The sequence below is a fragment of the Nerophis ophidion genome, linkage group LG04, assembly GCF_033978795.1.
Source record: "Nerophis ophidion isolate RoL-2023_Sa linkage group LG04, RoL_Noph_v1.0, whole genome shotgun sequence".
In the NCBI taxonomy this organism is placed as follows: domain Eukaryota; kingdom Metazoa; phylum Chordata; class Actinopteri; order Syngnathiformes; family Syngnathidae; genus Nerophis; species Nerophis ophidion.
This window is the reverse complement of record NC_084614.1, coordinates 68694558-68714474: the sequence shown is the minus strand read 5'-3', so window position 1 is coordinate 68714474 and position 19917 is coordinate 68694558. Positions and strand designations below refer to the sequence as shown.

The following is a 19917-nucleotide window of genomic DNA, read 5'->3' as shown; positions in this document are numbered from 1 at the left end:
TCACTTAGAAAATAATTTTATCTTTAACTACGATGGCTAGTGTTACCATATCTGAGTTATTGTGCAGATATATGGGGAAACAACTACAAATGTGCGCTTCATCCACTAAATGTGTTACAAAAAATATCAGTTAGAATAATACATAATGTTGGATATAGAGAACATACAAACCCTTTATTTATTAAATCACAATTATTGAAATGTAATAATTTGGTCCATTTGCAAACAGCTAAAATAAAGCTAAATCAAACTATAACCTGCTACCCAAGAATGTACTGTACAGCAATTCTTCTCAACAAAAAGAGGAGAAAAACACTCTTACAGGAAAATCTAATTTAAAACATTTGTCTGCTCGTACAACACTAAAAACATTTAGTATATCTGCATGTGGAACTAAATTATGGAATGGATTCACCAAAGACATAAAAAAAAAGCACCAATATGATTCAGTTTAAGAGACGGTTCAAACAACAATTGTTCACAAAGTACACAGAACAAGAATTATGATGAACATCTTCAACTATTTTTTTCCTTTTGTTTTTTTTAAATTGAGACAAAGATTATTTATGTATATTATTCATTTATTATTTGTTTGTTCACTGTTCTGTTACAGAGAACAAGGAAATTGGATAAAATTGCTATGGTATGAAAAGGGGTAGGATTAAATAAGCTTTGCTTCTACCTACTCCTTTTCGGACGTGCTGTAATGAAACAACTGGAAATATGCATGTTCCAAATAAACTGAAAACTTAACTGAACTGAAGGATCGTGATTTCTGGTTATGTTAGGCCAGCAGAGAAGGCCTTCCTGGCCCTGACGGCACACCACTGGTCAAAACACATTGGGCCCCATTCAACAATAAATTCCCAACTTTTCCTCTTATCTTTCTTCCCAAGTGATTTCGTAAGAGGAGTCCATTCAAATTCATATCGTGTTCTTAAACGGCCAAATTGTTCCCACCTGCTGTTCTTAAGTTGCTGAATGCCAAATGGTTAGCGCGTACGTGTCTATCATAATTTGCATACAAACATGCCCTTATTTCCCCAATATGCCTATGTAAACCCCCTCAAATCCGTAATTTGCATAGGTAAACACCTTATATTCCCCATATAAGGAAACAATTCCGGCGGAAAAGCCGAACATCAAAAACATGGAGAAAACACAGATTACAGAAGAGAAATTCGTATTATACCACGGGGGAAATACATAATGTCAAAACGTAAGTTTAAGAAAGGGGGGACTGCTGAGGTAGCCTCGAAGAGTTCAAATTAATATTCCTCACTTCGGGCAAATAGGTCTACATGGTCGTGAAATATGTGCTCCATCCCCAGGGCACAATCTGCAGCATCTTGTAGTAGCACCAAAACAATTACCATTGTGTTAGTTGAGTTGCAACAGTGTGTGAGAGGCTTGTTGGTCGTTTAAAGAGTCACCAATCACTAAATCAAAGCTCCCGGTAATTGATTAGTGTGTGTGTGTGTGTGTGTGTGTGTGTGTGTGTGTGTGTGTGTGTGTGTGTGTGTGTGTGTGTGTGTGTCTGCCATGTCTATATATTGCTGATTTTGCTATATTTCTGTCTGTCTCATCTGTCTCATCTATCTATCTATCTATATCTCCTTTCATCCATTTTCTACCACTTGTCCCACTTGGGGTCGCTGGAGCCTGTCTCAGCTTCATTTTGGCAGAAGGCGGCGTACACCCTGCACAAGTCGCCACCTCATCGCAGGGCCAACACAGATAGAAAGACAACATTTACACTCACATTCACACACCAGGGCCAATTTAATGTTGCTATTCAACCTATCTATATATCTCTATATATATATATATCTATCTATCTCTATGTCTATCTATCTATCTATCTATCTATTTATCTATCTATCTATCAATGACAGTGGTTCTCAACCTTTTTTCAGTGATGTACCCCCTGTAAACATTTTTTTAATTCAAGTACCCCCTACTCAAAGCAAAGCATTTTTGGTTGAAAAAAAGAGATAAAGAAGTCAAATACAGCAATCTCATCAGTTTCGGATTTATTAAATTGTATAACAGTGCAAAATATTGCTCATTTGTGGTGGTCTTTCTTGAACTATTTGGAAAAAAAGACATAAAAATAACTAAAAACTTGTTGAAAAATAAACAAGTGATTCAATTATAAATACAGATTTCTACACATATAAGTAATCATCAACTTAAAGTGCCCTCTTTGGGAATTGTAATAGAGATCCATCTGGATTCATCAACTTAATTCTAAACATTTCTTCACAAAAAAACAAATATTTAACATCAATATTTATGGGACATGTCCACAAAAAACCTAGCTGTCAACACTTAACATTGCATTGTTGTATTTTTTTCACAGTTTATGAACTTACATTCATATTTTGTTGAAGTATTATTCAATAAATATATTTATAAAGGATTTTTGAATTGTTGCTATTTTTAGAATATTTAAAAAAAAGTTTCACGTACACCTTGGCATACCTTCAAGTACCCCCAGGGGTATGCATATCTATGATATTAATGTAGCATTAGACAATAGAAGTAAGGGAACTTGTCACACTTAAGAACAAATAGGTCACCCTAAGAGTGCTCTGGAGCACTCGTAGATTTTGTTCTTACCTAATTCCTGCTAAGAAAACAATGGTGAATACAAAAATCTCCTTAAAAACTTTTCTAGGTGGGCCTAAGAACAAAATGTGTTCTTAAGAACGGTTGCTGAATGGGGCCCATCGTCATTAAAGGCCTACTGAAATGAGATGTTCTTATTTAAACAGGGACAGCAGGTCCATTCTATGTGTCATACTTGATCATTTCGCAATATTGCCATATTATGGCTGAAAGGATTTAGTAGAGAACATCCACGATAAAGTCCGCAACTTCTGTTCGCTAATAAAAAAGCCTTGCCTTTACCGGAAGTCGCAGACGATGACGTCACCCGTGTGAGGGCTCCTCACGTTCTTACATCCAGCAGCAAGAGCTATTCGGACCGAGAAAACGGCAATTCCTCCATTAATTTGAGCGAGAATGAAAGATTTGTGGATGATGATATTGATAGCAAAGGACTAGAAAAAAAGTAAAATAAAACAAAGTTAAAAAAAAAAAAAAGGCGATTGTATTGGGATGGATTCAGATGTTTTTAGACACATTTACTAGGATAATTCTGGGAAATCCCTCATCTTTCTATTGTGTTGCTAGTGTTTTAGTGAGATAAACTAGTACCTGATAGTCGGAGGGGTGTGTCCACAGGTGTCTTGACGCCAGTCTCTGAGGGAAGTCGACGGCAGCTGCATGGACGGCGCAAGCTCCGCTGATCTCCGTAAGAGGCGAATTTTTACCACAATTTTCTCACCGAAACCTGCCGGTTGACAAGTGGTCGGGAACCGTGTTCGCTTGACCGCTCTGATCCATAGTAAAGCTTCGCCTCCGGGAATAACACTGTGTGTTTGTGTGGCTAAAGGCTAAAGCTTCCCACCTCCATCTTTCTACTTTGACTTCTCCATTATTAATTGAACAAATTGCAAAAGATTCAGCAACACAGATGTCCAGAATACTATGTAATTGCGCGATGAAAAGAGACGACTTTTAGCCGCAAAATGATGCTGCGCTAATATGTCCCCTGCAACCCGAGACGTCACGCACACGAGTCATCATTCCGCGACGTTTTAAACAAGAAACCCCGCGGGAAATTTAAAATTGTAACTAAAAAAGCCGTATTGGCATGTGTTGCAATGTTAATATTTCATCATTGATATATAAACTATCAGACTGCGTGGTCGGTAGTAGTGGGTTTCTGTAGGCCTTTAAGAGCTGTGGCTGTAGGCAACCTAATGATGTTGTTTTTTTAACTCCACAAGTTGGCAGGAGCGGCTTCATCTATCTCTGTGCGAGCTTTAAAATATTGCATTGTTTTTCTTTTTTTTTTTTTTATAGCACATTTAGCCCTTATCGCTATCACTTTTGTCCATCCACTCAGCTGGTAATTGAGCGGAGCGAATAATAACCTCTACAAACGCAGCGTGAGGGGGGAAGTCCGGGCAGCGTTCTGTGTTTATGTTTTTCTGCATTGAGTCCGCCTGCAGCCATGGCACTAAAGTTAACAACATGAGGGCTGGGGGGGTTTTTGCCCTCCACGACATGAGATGGACATAATGGAGCTTTTACTGCAAACCATGTTGATGTATCTGTCCACTTTTATGAACTATTGATTTTACTTGAAGAATCAAAGCAAGAGTGTGTGTACACACACACACACACACACAAACACACACACACACACACACACACACACACACACACTCACTGAGCAGCGCCACTCTTCTGTATTAAGCGGCAAGTAAAGAGATTACTTGTCCGCAAATTGACTTTCTCGGGCAGACAGAAAGCGGGCGGCAGGTTGAAGAAATCAGGTTTGGCCTACCTTAACGATGTCTTCGTTGGACGACTTGCACTGCACGAAGGCCGAGACGTCCGTGACCGCGCCGTTCATCTCTATGGAGACCATCTTGACGGGGATGGCCACCGTGCGGCCCGTCAGGATGGCCGTATTGATGATCTCGGTGTCCTGCGAGAGAAGGCAGACATAAAAAAAAAGGACATTTTCCATCAGGTTTCGTCAGCGTTGATTACACATGCCCGTATTCGGTAAAAAAAACATCAGACCTCCCAGGTGACGTTTTAGCGGGAGGTGCCTTGCAACGGATTACATCAACTATACTTCAAATGCAGTTTTTGCTCTAGCGAGGGGCAAGGATGAAAAAGCTGAAATTCAAAGAACAATCAAACTTTGGTCTTTATTGAGTGCCAGCAGGTCTGTGTCTCAATCCCAACTCAAGGTTCAAATCGTCACCAAGAAACCAAATGACAGGAAAGGAAGGTCAAGGCCAACAAAACTAATTTAAAGGCCTACTGAAATAACATTTTCTCATTTAAACGTGGATAGTAGGTCTATTCTATCTATCACACTTGATCATTTCGCGATATTGCCATATTTTTGCTGAAAGGATTTAGTAGAGAACATCGACGATAAAGTTCGCAACTTTTGGTGCTGATAAAAAAGCCTCGCCTTTACCGGAAGTCGCAGACGATGACGTCACAAGGGTGAGGGCTCCTCACGTCCTCACATTGTTTGTAATGGGAGCTTCCAGCAGCAAGAGCTATTCGGACCGAGAAAATGACAATTCCCCCATTAATTTGAGCAAGAATGAAAGATTCGTGGATGATGATATTGATAGCGAAAGACTAGAAAAAAATAAATAAATAAAATAATTTAAAAAAAAAAAGTCGATTGCATTGGGACGAGTCAGATGTTTTTAGACACATTTACGAGGATAATTCTGGGAAGTCCCTTATCTTTCTATTGTGTTGCTAGTGTTTTAGTGAGTTAAATAGTACTTGATAGTCGGAGGGGTGTGTCCACGGGTGTCTTGAGGCCAGTGTCTGAGGGAAGTCGACGGCAGATACAAGGACGGCGCAAACTCCACAGATCTCCACGGCAGGTTTCTCACCGAAACCTGCCGGTTGACAAGTGGTCGGGAACCATGTTCGCTTGACCGCTCTGATCCATAGTAAAGCTTCACATCCGGGAATTTTAAACAAGGAATCACCGTGTGTTTGTGTGGCTAAAGGCTAAAGCTTCCCAACTCCATCTTTCTACTTTGACTTCTCCATTATTAGTTGAACAAATCGCAAAAGATTCAGCAACACAGATGTCCAGAATACTGTTTAACTGCGCGATGGTAATAAGTCGGCTCTTACAGTAGAAATGTCAAAGAGGCAGCTGCGACTCTCTTGCCTCCTCCGTGGCTTCCCTCAGAGACACTGGCAGTCACCACACCCGTGGCCACACCCCTCCGACTTTCAAGTACGACAGTATAATCTCACTACAACACTTATAACACAATAAGCAGATAAGGGATTTTCCAGAATTATCCTAGTAAATCTGTCTAATAACATCTGAATCGCTCCCACTGCCCTGTCTTTTTTTCTTCTTTTTTCTAGTCCTTCCCTCTCACTATCCTCATCCACGAATCTTTCATCCTCGCTCAAATTAATGGGGAAATCGTCGCTTTCTCGGTCCAAATCGCTCTCGCTGCTGGTGGCCATGATTGTAAACAATGTGAGGATGTGAGGAGCTCCACAACCCGTGACGTCACACGCATATCGTCTGCTACTTCCGGTACAGGCAAGGCTTTTTTTATTAGCGACCAAAAGTTGCAAACTTCATCGTGGATGTTCCCTACTAAATCCTTTCAGCAAAAATATGGCAATATCACGAAATGATCAAGTATTACACATAGAATGGACCTGCTATCCCCGTTTGAATAAGAAAATCTCATTTCAGTAGGCCTTTAATATAATAGCACTGTTCTGCATTAAACTTTTATGAATATGGCATACAAAAAAAACTTTTTCACTAAATAAGTGAAAAATAATTGTTTGTTTAAACATGATCTTTTGCTTGAACAATCACAATGGGAAAAAAAAGGTTGTTTATATTATCATTACTTTGATAAGTAATAAACCATCCATCCATTTTCTACAGCTTATTCCCTTTTAGTGGTTGCAGGGGGCGCTGGCGCCTAGCTCAGCTACAATCGGGCGGAAGGCGGGGTACACCCTGGACAAGTCGCCACCTCATCGCAGGATAAGTAATAATAATTTTGTATAATATTTTTCATACAATGGAAAAGGAACAAAAACAGTCTTCTTCTTTACATAAGCAGGGAACTACTTGCAGCCAAGTAGTGCGCTTAATTTTGGTTCCATTACTTCAAGAAGTGTTAAATCAACCACTGAAGCGATACATTTCTCTCGACCAATCAAATATCTTTTTCTGTTTTGTTACTCTGGCCTGACAAATGGAAAAGGTGACAAACTAAAAACAACCTGCAAGAGGCGACTGCAAGCGTTGAGAAGCTCAAAGGCTTGCAGGCCCTAACAAGACCAACACTGTCATCCAATCTGCTTTGTATTTGGAAGGCAAAGAGCCAATTAAAAGACGCGGCAGACCTTCAGTTCATCACTTCATTAACTCTCCCACAATTCGTGTCGGGTGCAGCGGGCTAACAAGTTCTCTCATTTGCTTTGGCTCACGAGAGAGAGAGAGAGAGAGAGAGAGAGAGAGAGAGAGAGAGAGAGAGAGAGAGAGAGAGAGAGAGACAGAGAGAGAATACGTTTCCCCTTTAATCAAAAAGTAGAACATTTAAATATCAGCCTGGCACGCTTCTTTAAATCACAATGGGCACGCGGAGCGCGGCGACACGTGAGGGCCCCCCTTGTCGGATATTACGCGGTGTTTGTGTTGTCAAGGCGCATACCCTTTACGAAAATAAACAAAGAAGTAGTCGAGTGTCCTGAGGCGCCACGTTGACCTTTTAGCTCTAAAAACACCACGATGCAAAGATAGGTGTTTACATTAGAGAACAAACAAGGAGGCAATAACGACATTCTACTTTTTAAATGAACAGCTTATAAGGGAAACTGCACTTTTTTTTAAATGTTGTCTATCATAAACAATTCCTATAAAAGAATGCTTTTTTTTTTCTTTTTTTTATGTATTATATTTTGTAATATACGGCAATGCAGCTAATAGAAGTACAATATGAAACTGGAAATTGTGATGTATCATGTTGTATGCTTGCATGTTCGAAATAAACTTAAACTCAAACTCAAGCTCAAAACAATAATGCATCCACAAAAAGGCCTGTAAAAAAACATCCAAAAACCACCAAAAATACTCTATATACATCTGTCCATCCATCCATTTTCTACCGCTTGTCCCTTTTGGGGTGGCGGAGGGTGCTGGAGCCTATCTCAGCTACATTCGGGCGGAAGGCGGGGTACACCCTGTCAATACGTGGACTTTGGTGTGATTTGTGCTCAAGGGGAAAAAAAAACTACTCATAGCCATAGTAGACATCGCTCTTACAACATCAAAGAAAACAAATAACATTAAAGACATTAAAGAGCAGAGCTGATGCAACCAGCCACTTCTACATAATGCTATGAATTAAAAGTAAAAGAAACATATACACTGTGGTGGCCTCTGCGGTGTTCCACGCCATCGTCCGCTGGGGTAGAGGGAGCATGGCCAGAGACAGGAGCAGACCTAACAAAGCAACCAAGAGGCCGCCAACCAACTCTCGGCCAGTGTCCAGTTTGCATGGATGAGCGATTCCCCCTCGGGGATTAGTAAAGTATGTATGATTCGGATTGTTTTACCGTGGTGCAAAGCGACTGGATCGGTCGGACATGACGTGAAGGTAAAAACATGATTTTAATCTTAACTCAAAAAAAAAAAGAACAAACGAAAGGCGCTCTCAGCAGAGGTTCAAAACTTGGCTAAGAAAACAAAACTACCACAAAGGCAAAACTATGGACATAAAACAAAACTTGCAAACTATGGCATGAATAAAGAAAAACTTACTTGGAACGAGAAAAGAGCATGAAAAAGAGCAGCATGGATCATCAGCATGAATAACAAGTGTGTGTAGAGGTTGATGTCGCCACGCTGACTGCCTGGCAACTGCAGGCTTAAATAGTGCTGTGGTGATTAACAGGTGCATGAATCCAAATGAATCAGGTCCGTGACATGAGGACAGGTGAAAACTAATGGGTTGTCATGGAAACAAAGCAGGGAGTGAAAAAACAGGAACTGACAAGAGTGTATTCTTCTTCCTCCAAACACAACGAGTTTATACCAAAAAGTTCTATTTTGGTTTCATCTGACCACATGACATTCTCCCAATCCTCTGCTGTATCATCCATGTATCCATTTTGGTATAAACTCAACTCATCGTGTTTGGAGGAAGAAGAATACTGAGGTTGCATCCCAAGAACACCACACCTACTGTGAAGCATGGGGGTGAAAACATCATGCTTTGGGGGTGTTTTTCTGCTAAGGGGACAGGACGATTGATCCGTGTTAAGGAAAGAATGAATGGGGCCATGTATCGTGAGATTTTGAGCCAAAACCTCCTTCCATCAGTGAGGGCTTTGAATGGTTGACCAAATACTTATTTTCCCACCATAATTTACAAATACATTCTTTAAAATTCCTACACAGTGAATTCCTGGATTTTTTTTTTCACATTCTGTCTCTCACAGTTGAAGTGTACCTATGATGAAAATTACAGACCTCTGTCATCATTTTAAGTGGGAGAACTTGCACAATCGGTGCCTGACTAAATACTTTTTTGCCCCACTGTATATACATATAAATATACATATAAAGGTATATATACATAAATATATACACACATATACACATACATATATATATATACACATATACATTTTTACACGGACACACACACATATACATATAGACATACATACATATACACATACCGTATTTCCTTGAATTGCCGCAACGCATATAGTATGCGCCTGCCTTGAATTACTGCCGGGTCAAACTCACTTACCAAAAATAATTAGCGCATGCTTAGTATTACCGCCTGGTCAAACTCGTGACGTCACAAGTGACACTTCCCATGTCATCGTTTTCAAAATGGAGGAGGCTGATTTCAATACAGGTAATTTGAAATCGCATAAAGGGAAGAAGAGTAAGAGCTATTCAGTAAGATTTAAGGTCCAAGCTTACACCACACTCAAATTTTTACTGCATACCTTTGGTAAGTGCTGGAGAGAGAAGATGTTTTAAAATAATTAGCGCATGCTTACTTTTACTGCATACCTTTGGTAAGTGCTGGAGAGAGAAGAGGTTTTAAAATAATTAGCGCATGCTTACTTTTACCGCATGCCTTTGGTAAGCGCAGGAGTGAGAAGAGGTTTTAAATTAAGTAGCGCCCCGGCGGCAATTCAAGGAAATACGGTATATACATAAACATTTATACACACATATGCGTGTATACATGTATACACATACATACTAATACACATATACACATTTTAGCACGCACACACACACACACACACACACACACACACACACACACACACACACACACACACACACACACACACACACACACACACACACACACACACACACACACACACCAGGCATCTTGGGCTCGAAAAGGTTGGTGACCACTGTGGTGGCTCGGTTGATAGGGCGGCTGGGCCAGCAACTTAGGGGTTGTAGGTTCGATTCCCGCTTCCGTCATCCGCGTCACTGCCATTGCGTCCTTGGGCACTTGGACACTTAACCACTTGCTTCTAGTGCCTTAAATGTAACTCAAAGATGTAAAAAAAATGGGTTCCACAATGTAAAGTGCTTTGAGTCTCTAGAGAAAAAGTGCTACATAAATATAATTCATTTCGCTTTACTTCACACGCCTTATTCCTGTATGGTAGAAAGATGTCACCATGTCATCTTTGACATTGGATTGTGTCATTATATTTGTAGTTTGTACATCCTGTTCAGTACTTAGCGAAACTGCTGCATGATACACGCTCGTGTTGTTGTTGTTGAAGGGAAAAGCAAACGTTTTTTAAGCGTCTGTGAAATTACTGCGCCGCCGCATGCTTAAAATGTGCAAAATACGTAAATATTACATGTTATTATGAATGGTACTACATTACATGCATACTTACAGTGTGTAGATAAAACAATGAGGGAGGTTTTGGGATGATTTTTAGAGCGACTAGACTAGTGACTCGCATTACCCTCCATTGTTAGCTGACTTTTGATAGTTCTTATTTATGAGTTAGAAAGAATAAAGAAAGGGAAAAAAACATTTATGTTTGCTCGTCTAAATATTGTGAATGATAAGACAAAATTCCCCCCAAAAAAGTGCAGTTCCCCGCTAACATGACTGAACACTTTATCCGCTTCCAAGCAATTTAAGGCCTTCATCATCACATCTAAAAAAAAAAAGAAAGTAATTTCCCTTCATTTCCGCTGTTGTTAATTAGTTCTTTCATGATCAACTTGTCATGTTGACTGTAATCGTGTGCCACGTTGCGTGCACTAAAAAAATACGGGAATAATGACTGCACTCCAACGTGACTTTTCACAAGCTAACAACATTTAAGCTGTTTTTGAATGAAGTGAGCCTTTCATTTAATTAACAATAGTTATTTCATTATTTTTGCTACAAATGTCACAAGAAAATACTTGGGTTGAAATGTACAATGATGTCAATTAGCAACAATTCATCTTTGTACAGCACATCTATTATACACTGCACAGGGTGTAGGTGAGTTTTTCCTTGTCCCGCACTTAAAGCGTGAGTGAAAAGTGCACTCACGACATGAGAAGTCGCCAAAAGAAAGAAATGATACGGTATTATCTGCTCACATATGATACCTGCTGTACCCCACCTTAAGACCTCTCACACTTATAAGTGATCGGTCTTATTTTTTTCACATTGAAACAAAATGTTAATTTTAACCAAATAAATGTGTTTGTTGTAAATAAACAAATAAATGTTCAATTAACTGATAATGGGTCTTTTTAAACCAATTGTTGACATGTACTAAATTGTCACCTTTATCTATTTTAAATCTACAAAACCCAAAACCAGTGAAGTTGGCATGTTGTGTAAATATTAAATAAAAACAAAATACAATGATTTAGAAATCCTTTTCAAACTATATTCAACTGAAAAGACTGCAAAGACAAGATACTTAACGTTTGAAGTGGAAAACGTTATTTTTTTTTTGGAACTTGATGCCTGCAACATGTTTAAAAAAAGATGGCACAAGTGGCAAAAAAGACTGAGAAAGTTGAGGAATGCTCATTTAACACTTATTTTGAACATCCCACAGGTGAACAGGCTAATTGGGAACGAACCTACTCAGTGGCCTAGTGGTTAGAGTGTCCGCCCTGATACTGTAGGTTGGGAGTTCAAACCCCGGCCGAGTCATACCAAAGACTATAAAATGGGACCCATTACCTCCCTGCTTGGCACTCACCATCAAGGTTCGGAATGGGGGTTTAAATCACCATAAATGATTCCCGGGCGCGGCACCGCTACTGCCCACTGCTCCCCTCACCTCCCAGGGGTGAACAAAGGGATGGGTCAAATGCAGAGGACAAATTTCGCCACACCTAGTGTGTGTGTGTGACAATGATTGGTACTTTAATTTTTTAACAGGTGGGTGCCATGATTGGGTATAAAAGCAGCTTCCATGAAAAGCTCAGTCATTCACAAACAAGGGTGAGTCGAGGGTCACCACTTTGTGAACAACTCCGTGAGCAAATTTTCCAACAGTTTAAGAACAACATTTCTCAACCAGCTATTGCAAGGAATTTATGGATTTCACCATCTATGGTCCGTAATATCATCAAAAGGTTCAGAGAATCTGAAGAATTCACTGCAAGTAAGTGGCTAAGCCCATGACATTCGATCGCACGGTACTGCATAGAAACCGACATCAGTGTGTAAAGGATATCACCACATGGGCTCAGGAACACTTCGGAAAACCGCTGTCAGTAACTACAGTTGGTCGCTATATCTGTATAATCGACCATCAAAAATTGGTCTCCTCAGTTCCCAGATGTTTACTGAGTGTTGTTAAAAGGAAAGGCCATGTAACACAGTGGTAAAAATGCCCCTGTGCCAACTTTTTTGCATTGTGTTGCTGCCATTAAATTCCAAGTTAATGATTGTTTGCAAAAAAAAAAATCTCAGTTCGAACATTAAATATCTTGTCTTTGCTGTAGAGAGCAATTGAATATAAGTAGAAAATAATTTGCAAATCATTGTATTCTGTTTTTATTTACCATTTACACAATGTGCAACTTCACGAGTTTTGGGTTTTGTAGATTAATACATCGATATTTATTTTTCTCAAGCTGCTACACATCTCTCACATTAAAAAACTGCAGTTCCAGAGGCCACGTTGGACACTTCCCTCCGAAGTTCATTGACTTTGCGGCCTTGAGGACGTCCGCGGAAGTCAAGCAAATGAAAACAAACAACCGGAGTCCATTAACGCATCGAGCGTCGCCCCGCCCAAACAGAATAAACAAAGGCTTTGTTGGGCAGACGCTCTAATGTTAATCGAGTCGCAGTTTGGCGACTGATCGATGGGTAAGGTCACGCCGCGCTGCTCCTCGTGTGGACAATCCATAATTATAATTCCCAGGTGTCGCGGCAGCAGCGGTGTGGTTTCTCCTGCCGTAACATTCTTTGAAGGAGGCCGTTATGTAACATGCTGCTGGATCTCATTAGTGAGAGAAGTATGTGAACGAGGAAAACAGTGACATGTTGGGAATGGGGGGCATAAAAAGACGGTGGCCTGCAGAAATGTTCCAGTCAAACTTTGATCAGCTGTTACGTAAGCATCATCAGCCTCTCTTAATCAACACCATCCTATCTCCTGGGATCTACAAGCACATTGCCCAAGTGAGCCACGGGGGGGCCCTGTGGGGCGTTTAATCCTAATTATTCACAGAAAAATTCCAGTCTAATTTTTTTGATATAATGCACGTTCATTAATAAACATGCCACAACTAAATTGGTGTGCCAGGTAATAAACATATATAGCCGGAAAGATCAGTGTTGCCAGTTTAGAGACTATACTTTAGCTATTAGGACAAGCTTGAGTCGCATAGTCCAAGACAAACTTCAGCTCGCTTCAAGAAGAATCGCACTTTTTGGGGAATTTTGCCTTCCATCCATCCATCCATTTTCTACCGTTTATTCCCTTTTTTGGGGTCGCGGGGGGCGCTGGAGCCTATCTCAGCTACAATTGGGCGGAAGGCGGGGTACACCCTGGACAAGTCGCCACCTCATCACAGGGCCAACACAGATAGACAACATTCACACTCACATTCACACACTAAGGCCAAATTAGTGTTGCCAATCAACAAATCCCCAGGTGCATGTTTTTGGAGGTGGGAGGAAGCCGGAGTACCCGTAGGGAACCCACGCATTCACGGGGAGAACATGCAAACTCCACACAGAAAGATCCCGAGCCTGGGATTGAAGCCAGGACTGCAGGACTTTCGTATTGTGAGGCAGACGCACTAACCCCTCTGCCTCCGTGTACATTTTGCCTATCATTCACAAAACAACCCCTGCCTCCACCCCAGGGATGTAACAGTGAATAATGTAGGAATTTACCTCTGGATTTCATTATTAATTATTATTGTTATTATTGTTTTAAGTAGACTGCCAATTTTACAGTAAAAACTTCACATTCACAACATATGACTATAAAAATTTTTTTTTTTTTTATTCCTTACAATATTTTACGGTACATATAAAAAAAGTACCACCGTTTTTTTTGTTTGTTTGTTTTTTTAGTGAAAAAGCTTCCAGCTTAGTTGCCAGAATTTTACTATTACATTTAAATTGTTTTTTTTACAACATTATATTGTTAATGGAAAAAAAGTACAAGTTCTTTTTTTATTCTGGCAACTTAGCTGCCAGTTTTTCTACCGTAAAAACAAATGTGTTGTTTTTCCATTTACAGTAAAACACCGTTAAAAACAAGATTTTACAGTAAAAATATGGCAGCTCAGTCAACAGAATTCGAACGCAAAACATGTTTATATATTTTTTTTATTTACAGTAACATGCTGTAAAGAACACCGAAAAATGTATTGTCATTTTTATTAGTTTGATGGATAGTTTTCTGTAAAGTCATAAGTCGAGCAAATATTTAAGTTTTTATTTTTATTTAGACAAAAACATGTGTGGAAAGTATGATAATATACTGTAATATTTATTGCAATAACAGATACTATTAAAGTTTAAAAGGCATGCAATTTCAAGCAGTACATATTCATTTTTTGTCAAAATTTTTAAAATTAATTACATTCAGAGAGAAAATATTAAGGACTTAGTATGATAATATACTGTAATATTTATTGCAATAATTGATACTATTAAAGTTTAAAAGGCATGCAATTTCAAGCAGTACATATTAATTTTCTGTCAAAATTTTTAAAATGAATTACATTCAGTGAGAAAATATTAAGGACTTAGTATGATAATATACTGTAATATTTATTGCAATAATGGATACTATTAAAGTTTAAAAGGCATGCAATTTCAAGCAGTACATATTAATTTTCTGTAATTTTTTTTTTAATTAATTACATTCAGTGAGAAAATATTAAGGACTTTATTGACATATCATTTCCAGGTGTTTGCGGGCCAGATAAAATGATGCCGCGGGCCAGATCTGGCCCCCGGGCCTTGAGTTTGACACCTGTGATCTACCTGTTCCGCTCTCAGGCCACACAGGTGCTAATGCACGCTTTTATTTCCTGCCGTTTTAGACTCTTCTAAAGCCCTGCTGTGTGGTCTACAATTATTACAAAACTCCGCTCACGAGGACCAGAGGGCGGGAGCACATTACACCAGTTTTAAAGTCGCTGCATTGGCTCCCCGTCCGATTAAGTGTTGATTTTAAAGTTCGATGATGAGTTTTTAATTGTCTTAATGGCCCTGTGGCTTATAGATCTGACCTGCTTTTACTGTATCAACCCTTGCGGAATCTGAAGTCCTCTTGCAATGGCCTTTTGTCCTTACCAAATACCAGAACAAAGACCCATAGTGAGGAGGCTTTGAGCCACTGAAGCCCCCATCTGCAGAACAGCCTGCCAGAGAGCCTCAGGAGTCCAGAAACCATTGACATTTTTTTACTGTTGTTTTCTATTCTTATCTGTTTTTCTCTCAATGTTGTGTTTTTATTAATGTATTAATTTAACATTTATATTTTATTTTTACACAGATTTTACAGGTTTTATACTATTTTTAGATGGCGTTCATTTTAGTTATTCTCCAATGTGGACGCCTTGAAGGTGGTGTTTTTCCTCAAATTCTCAGTGTTTTGTTTTAGCTATGTTACTGTCAATAGTGCTGTGTTTTTGTTTTCTTCTCTACTATTTTTTTTTATGCAGTAATTTGTGTTTGCCACTTGCCTGTGTATGAAAGTCCTATTTAAATATTGTTCGATTTGATATGTTTTCGTTTTTTATGCAATGCAACTCATACAAGACTTCAAGTACAAGGTGGCTAACAATGCAGCCAATGGGATTACACCCTGACTACGTTTACACTGCAGGCCAAAATGTCCCACATTATATATATATATATATATATATTTTTTAAATCAGATTTTTTTTCCAGCCGACTGTATTCCAAGTAAAATGTGATCTTTATCCAACTCAATTGGAAACGCCCACAGGCTCCATGTAGCCACATTGGTGCCCAATGTGGCCCCAATGTGGCCCCAACGTCACTTGCATGCACTGTCGATAAAGTGAAAACAAAGGAAGTTGACCGGATTCCGTAATTGAACAAGGAAGTCACTACTGCTACAAAATAAGTCGCCACCTTAGATATATATGCTCCCCACACCTTAAAGGCCTACTGAAACCCACTACTACCCACCACGCAGTCTGGTGGTTTATATATCAATGATGAAATATTAACATTGCAACACATGCCAATATGGCCTTTTTAGTTTACTAAATTGCAATTTTAAATTTCCCGGGACTTTTTTCTTGAAAATGTCGCGTAATGATGACGTGTACGCGTGACGTCACGGGTTGTTATGAATATGAGCGCTGCATACACACACACAGCTAAAAGTCGTCTGCTTTAACGGCATAATTACACAGTATTTTGGAGATTTGTGTTGCTGAATCTTTTGCAATTTGTTCAATTAATATTGGAGAAGTCAAAGTAGAAAGATGGAGTTGGGAAGCTTTAGCCTTTAGCCACACAAACACACGGGGATTCCTTGTTTAAAATTCAAGGAGTTGAAACCAGCAGGTTTCTGTGAGAAAATTGTGGTTAAAAGTCGCCACTTACCGGAGATCAGCTGAGCTTCTGCCTCCTGTACAGCTGCTGTCGACTTCCCTGAGACACTGAGCGTCAAGACCCTGCCGTGGACGTACACTTCCGACTATCAGGTACTGTTAAACTAACCAAAACACTAGCAACACAATAGAAAGATAAAGGATTTCCCAGAATTATCCTAGTAAATGTCTGTAAAAACATATGAATCCGTCTCAATGCAACGCGATTGCAATCGCGTTTTTGGGGTTTTTTTTTTCTAGTCTGTCGCTATCAATATCCTCCAACATGAATCTTTCATCCTCGCTCAAATTAATGGGGAAATTGTCGTTTTCTCGGCCCTTTTTGTTGGAGGCTCCCATTAACAACAATGTGAATATGTGAGGAGCCCTCACACGTGTGACGTCATCGTCTGCGACTTCCGGTAGAGGCAGGGCTTTTCTCCAGTTGCAAACTTTATCGTGGATGTTCTCTACTAAATCCTTTCAGCAAAAATATGGCAATATCGCGAAATGATTAAGTATGACACATAGAATGGACCTGCTACCCCCGTTTAAATAAGGAAATCTCATTTCAGTAGGCCTTTAAAAAAAGAGTGTTTTTATTACTGTATGTGAAAATAAAGGGAAGTAATGAAATGTATTAATTAGGGCTGCAAATCTTTGGGTGTCCCACGATTCGATTCAATATCGATTCTTGGGGTCGCAATTCGATGATATATAGATTTTTTCGATTCAACGTGATTCTCGATTCAAAAACCATATTTTCCCGATTCAAAACGATTCTGTATTCATTCAATACATAGGATTTCAGCAGGATCTTCCCCAGTCTGCTGACATGCAAGCTGATTTTTAAAAAAAAGCTTTTATAATTGTAAAGGACAATGTTTTATCAACTGATTGCAGTAATGTAAATTTGTTTTAACTATTAAACGAACCAAAAATCTGACTTATTTTATCTTTGTGAGAATATTGGACACAGTGTGTTGTCAAGCTTATGAGATGCGATGCAAGTGTAAGCCACTGTGACACAATTGTTCTTTTTTATTTATTTATATAAATGTCTAATGATAATGTCAATGAGGGATTTTTAATCACTGCTATGCTGAAATTTTAACTAATATTGATACTCTTCTTGATAATATTCATTTTTGTTTCACTACTTTTGGTTTGTGTCTTCTCTCAATTGCTCTGTTTATTGCAGTTCTGAGTGTTGCTGGGTCAGGTTTGGTTTTGGAATTGGATTGCATCGTTATGGAATTGCTGTGTATTGGTTTGTTGGGTTGATTAAAAAAATAAAATAATAATAATAATAAATTTTAAAAAAAAGTACAAAAAAAAAAAGAGAATCGATTCTGAATCGCACAACGTGAGAATCGCCATTCGTATTGGAATCGATTTTTTCCCACACCCCTATTATTAATGAATATATATATATAGTGTAATATATTTGGGAGGATTCTAATTGTTTTATTGCTGTTAAGTAGAGGAGACACGGATATCAGCGTGGATCAATGTTAGCTTTATTTTTCAACTCACATGTAAGCAAATGCGCCACAACGCCATTTCCGGTCATTCAACAATTGCTATTTCTTCCAAATCAAAATATATATTCAGAAATTACATATAACCTATTATTTGTGCACTATTTACTAGTAATGCACCGAACATTGAAATTAAGTATCCACATCCGCTGGCGGGCTGCATCTTTCCCCGCGCACACAAATGACGTAGCTTGCCCAAAGCTGATAAAAAAGTCACATTCAGGTCGCATTGTGTTCAGACTGAAGTCACATTTTAAAATATGAGATTCCAATCGGATGTGGACTACCTCCTAAATTTGATGTGATCCGATTTGAAGCACTTTGAAATGTTTAGACTGGCAAAAAAAAAAACGGATCGCGTCACTTGATGGCAAAAATGTCAGATTTGGTGCGCAGTGTAAATGGGACCTATTCCGCCCATTAAGCACACTAAAAAACACGTGTTTATCGATTAATACATTGTGATATAATCAAACCATGGAGTAATTATTAAATAAAAAAATAATTGCATATTTAAATAATTTATTAAATTAAATTAATCAATGGCACATTTAAAGGCCTACTGAAATGAGATTTTCTTATTCAAACGGGGATAGCAGGTCCATTCTAGGTGTCATACTTGATCATTTCGCAATATTGCCATATTTTTGCTGAAAGGATTTAGTAGAGAACATCCACGATAAAGTTCGCAACTTTTGGTGCTGATAAAAAAGCCTCGCCTTTACCGGAAGTCGCAGACAATGACGTCACAAGGGTGAGGGCTCCTCACGTCCTCACATTGTTTATAATGGGAGCTTCCAGCAGCAAGAGCTTTTCGGACAGAGAAAACGACAATTTCCCCATTAATTTGAGCGAGGATGAAAGATTCGTGGATGATGATATTGATAGTGAAGGACTAGAAAATAAATAAATAAATAAATAAAATAAAAAGCGACGGCTCCGGGCTCTGGTAGTGTGAGCGTTTCAGATGTTATCAGATACATTTACTAGGATAGTTCTGAAAGATCTCTTATCTGCTTATTGTTTTAATAGTGTTTTAGTGAGATTGTAAAGACATACCTCGAGGTCGGATGGCTGCGGTGAACACGCAGAGTCTCAGAGAGAAGCCGAGGAGCCAAGCTCACAGCTGCCTTTCAAACAGCTACTGCAGGAGGACGAATAATCCAATGATGTCTCCGGTAAGATATATATCACAATTTTCCCATCCAAAAACATGCTGGTTGACGTAGAGAAACATGTTCGCTTGAACGCTCTGTGTTAAAAACAAAGAAACACCGGCTGTGTCTCGGTGCTAAAGACAGCTGCAATACACCGCTTTCCACCAACAGCATTGTTCTTTATAGTCTCCATTATTAATTGAACAAATTGCAAAAGATTCAGCAACACAGATGTCCAAATTACTGTGTAATTATGCGATGAAAAGAGACGACTTTTAGCCGTCACTAAGCTAAGCTAATATTTCCTGACAGTCTCGTGACGTCACGCGCACGCGTCATTATTACGAGACGTTTTCAACAAGAAACTCCGCGTGAAATTTAAAATTGCAATTTAGTAAACTAAAAAGGCCGTATTGGCATGTGTAGCAATGTTAATATTTCATCATTGATATATTAACTATTAGATTGTGTGGTGTGTAGTAGTGGGTTT

General features: G+C 39.0%; 1 protein-coding gene across 2 annotated transcripts in view; it reads right to left on the bottom strand.

Moving 5' to 3' along the window:
- tmem132e (transmembrane protein 132E) overlaps nt 1-19917 on the bottom strand; it is a 975100-nt gene that overhangs the window by 98779 nt on the left and 856404 nt on the right. For both annotated transcript variants that reach the window (XM_061898877.1, XM_061898876.1), the window contains exon 5: nt 4421-4564. In XM_061898877.1, the coding sequence (XP_061754861.1) occupies nt 4421-4564 (144 nt within the window). The remainder of the gene's footprint in view (nt 1-4420; nt 4565-19917) is intronic.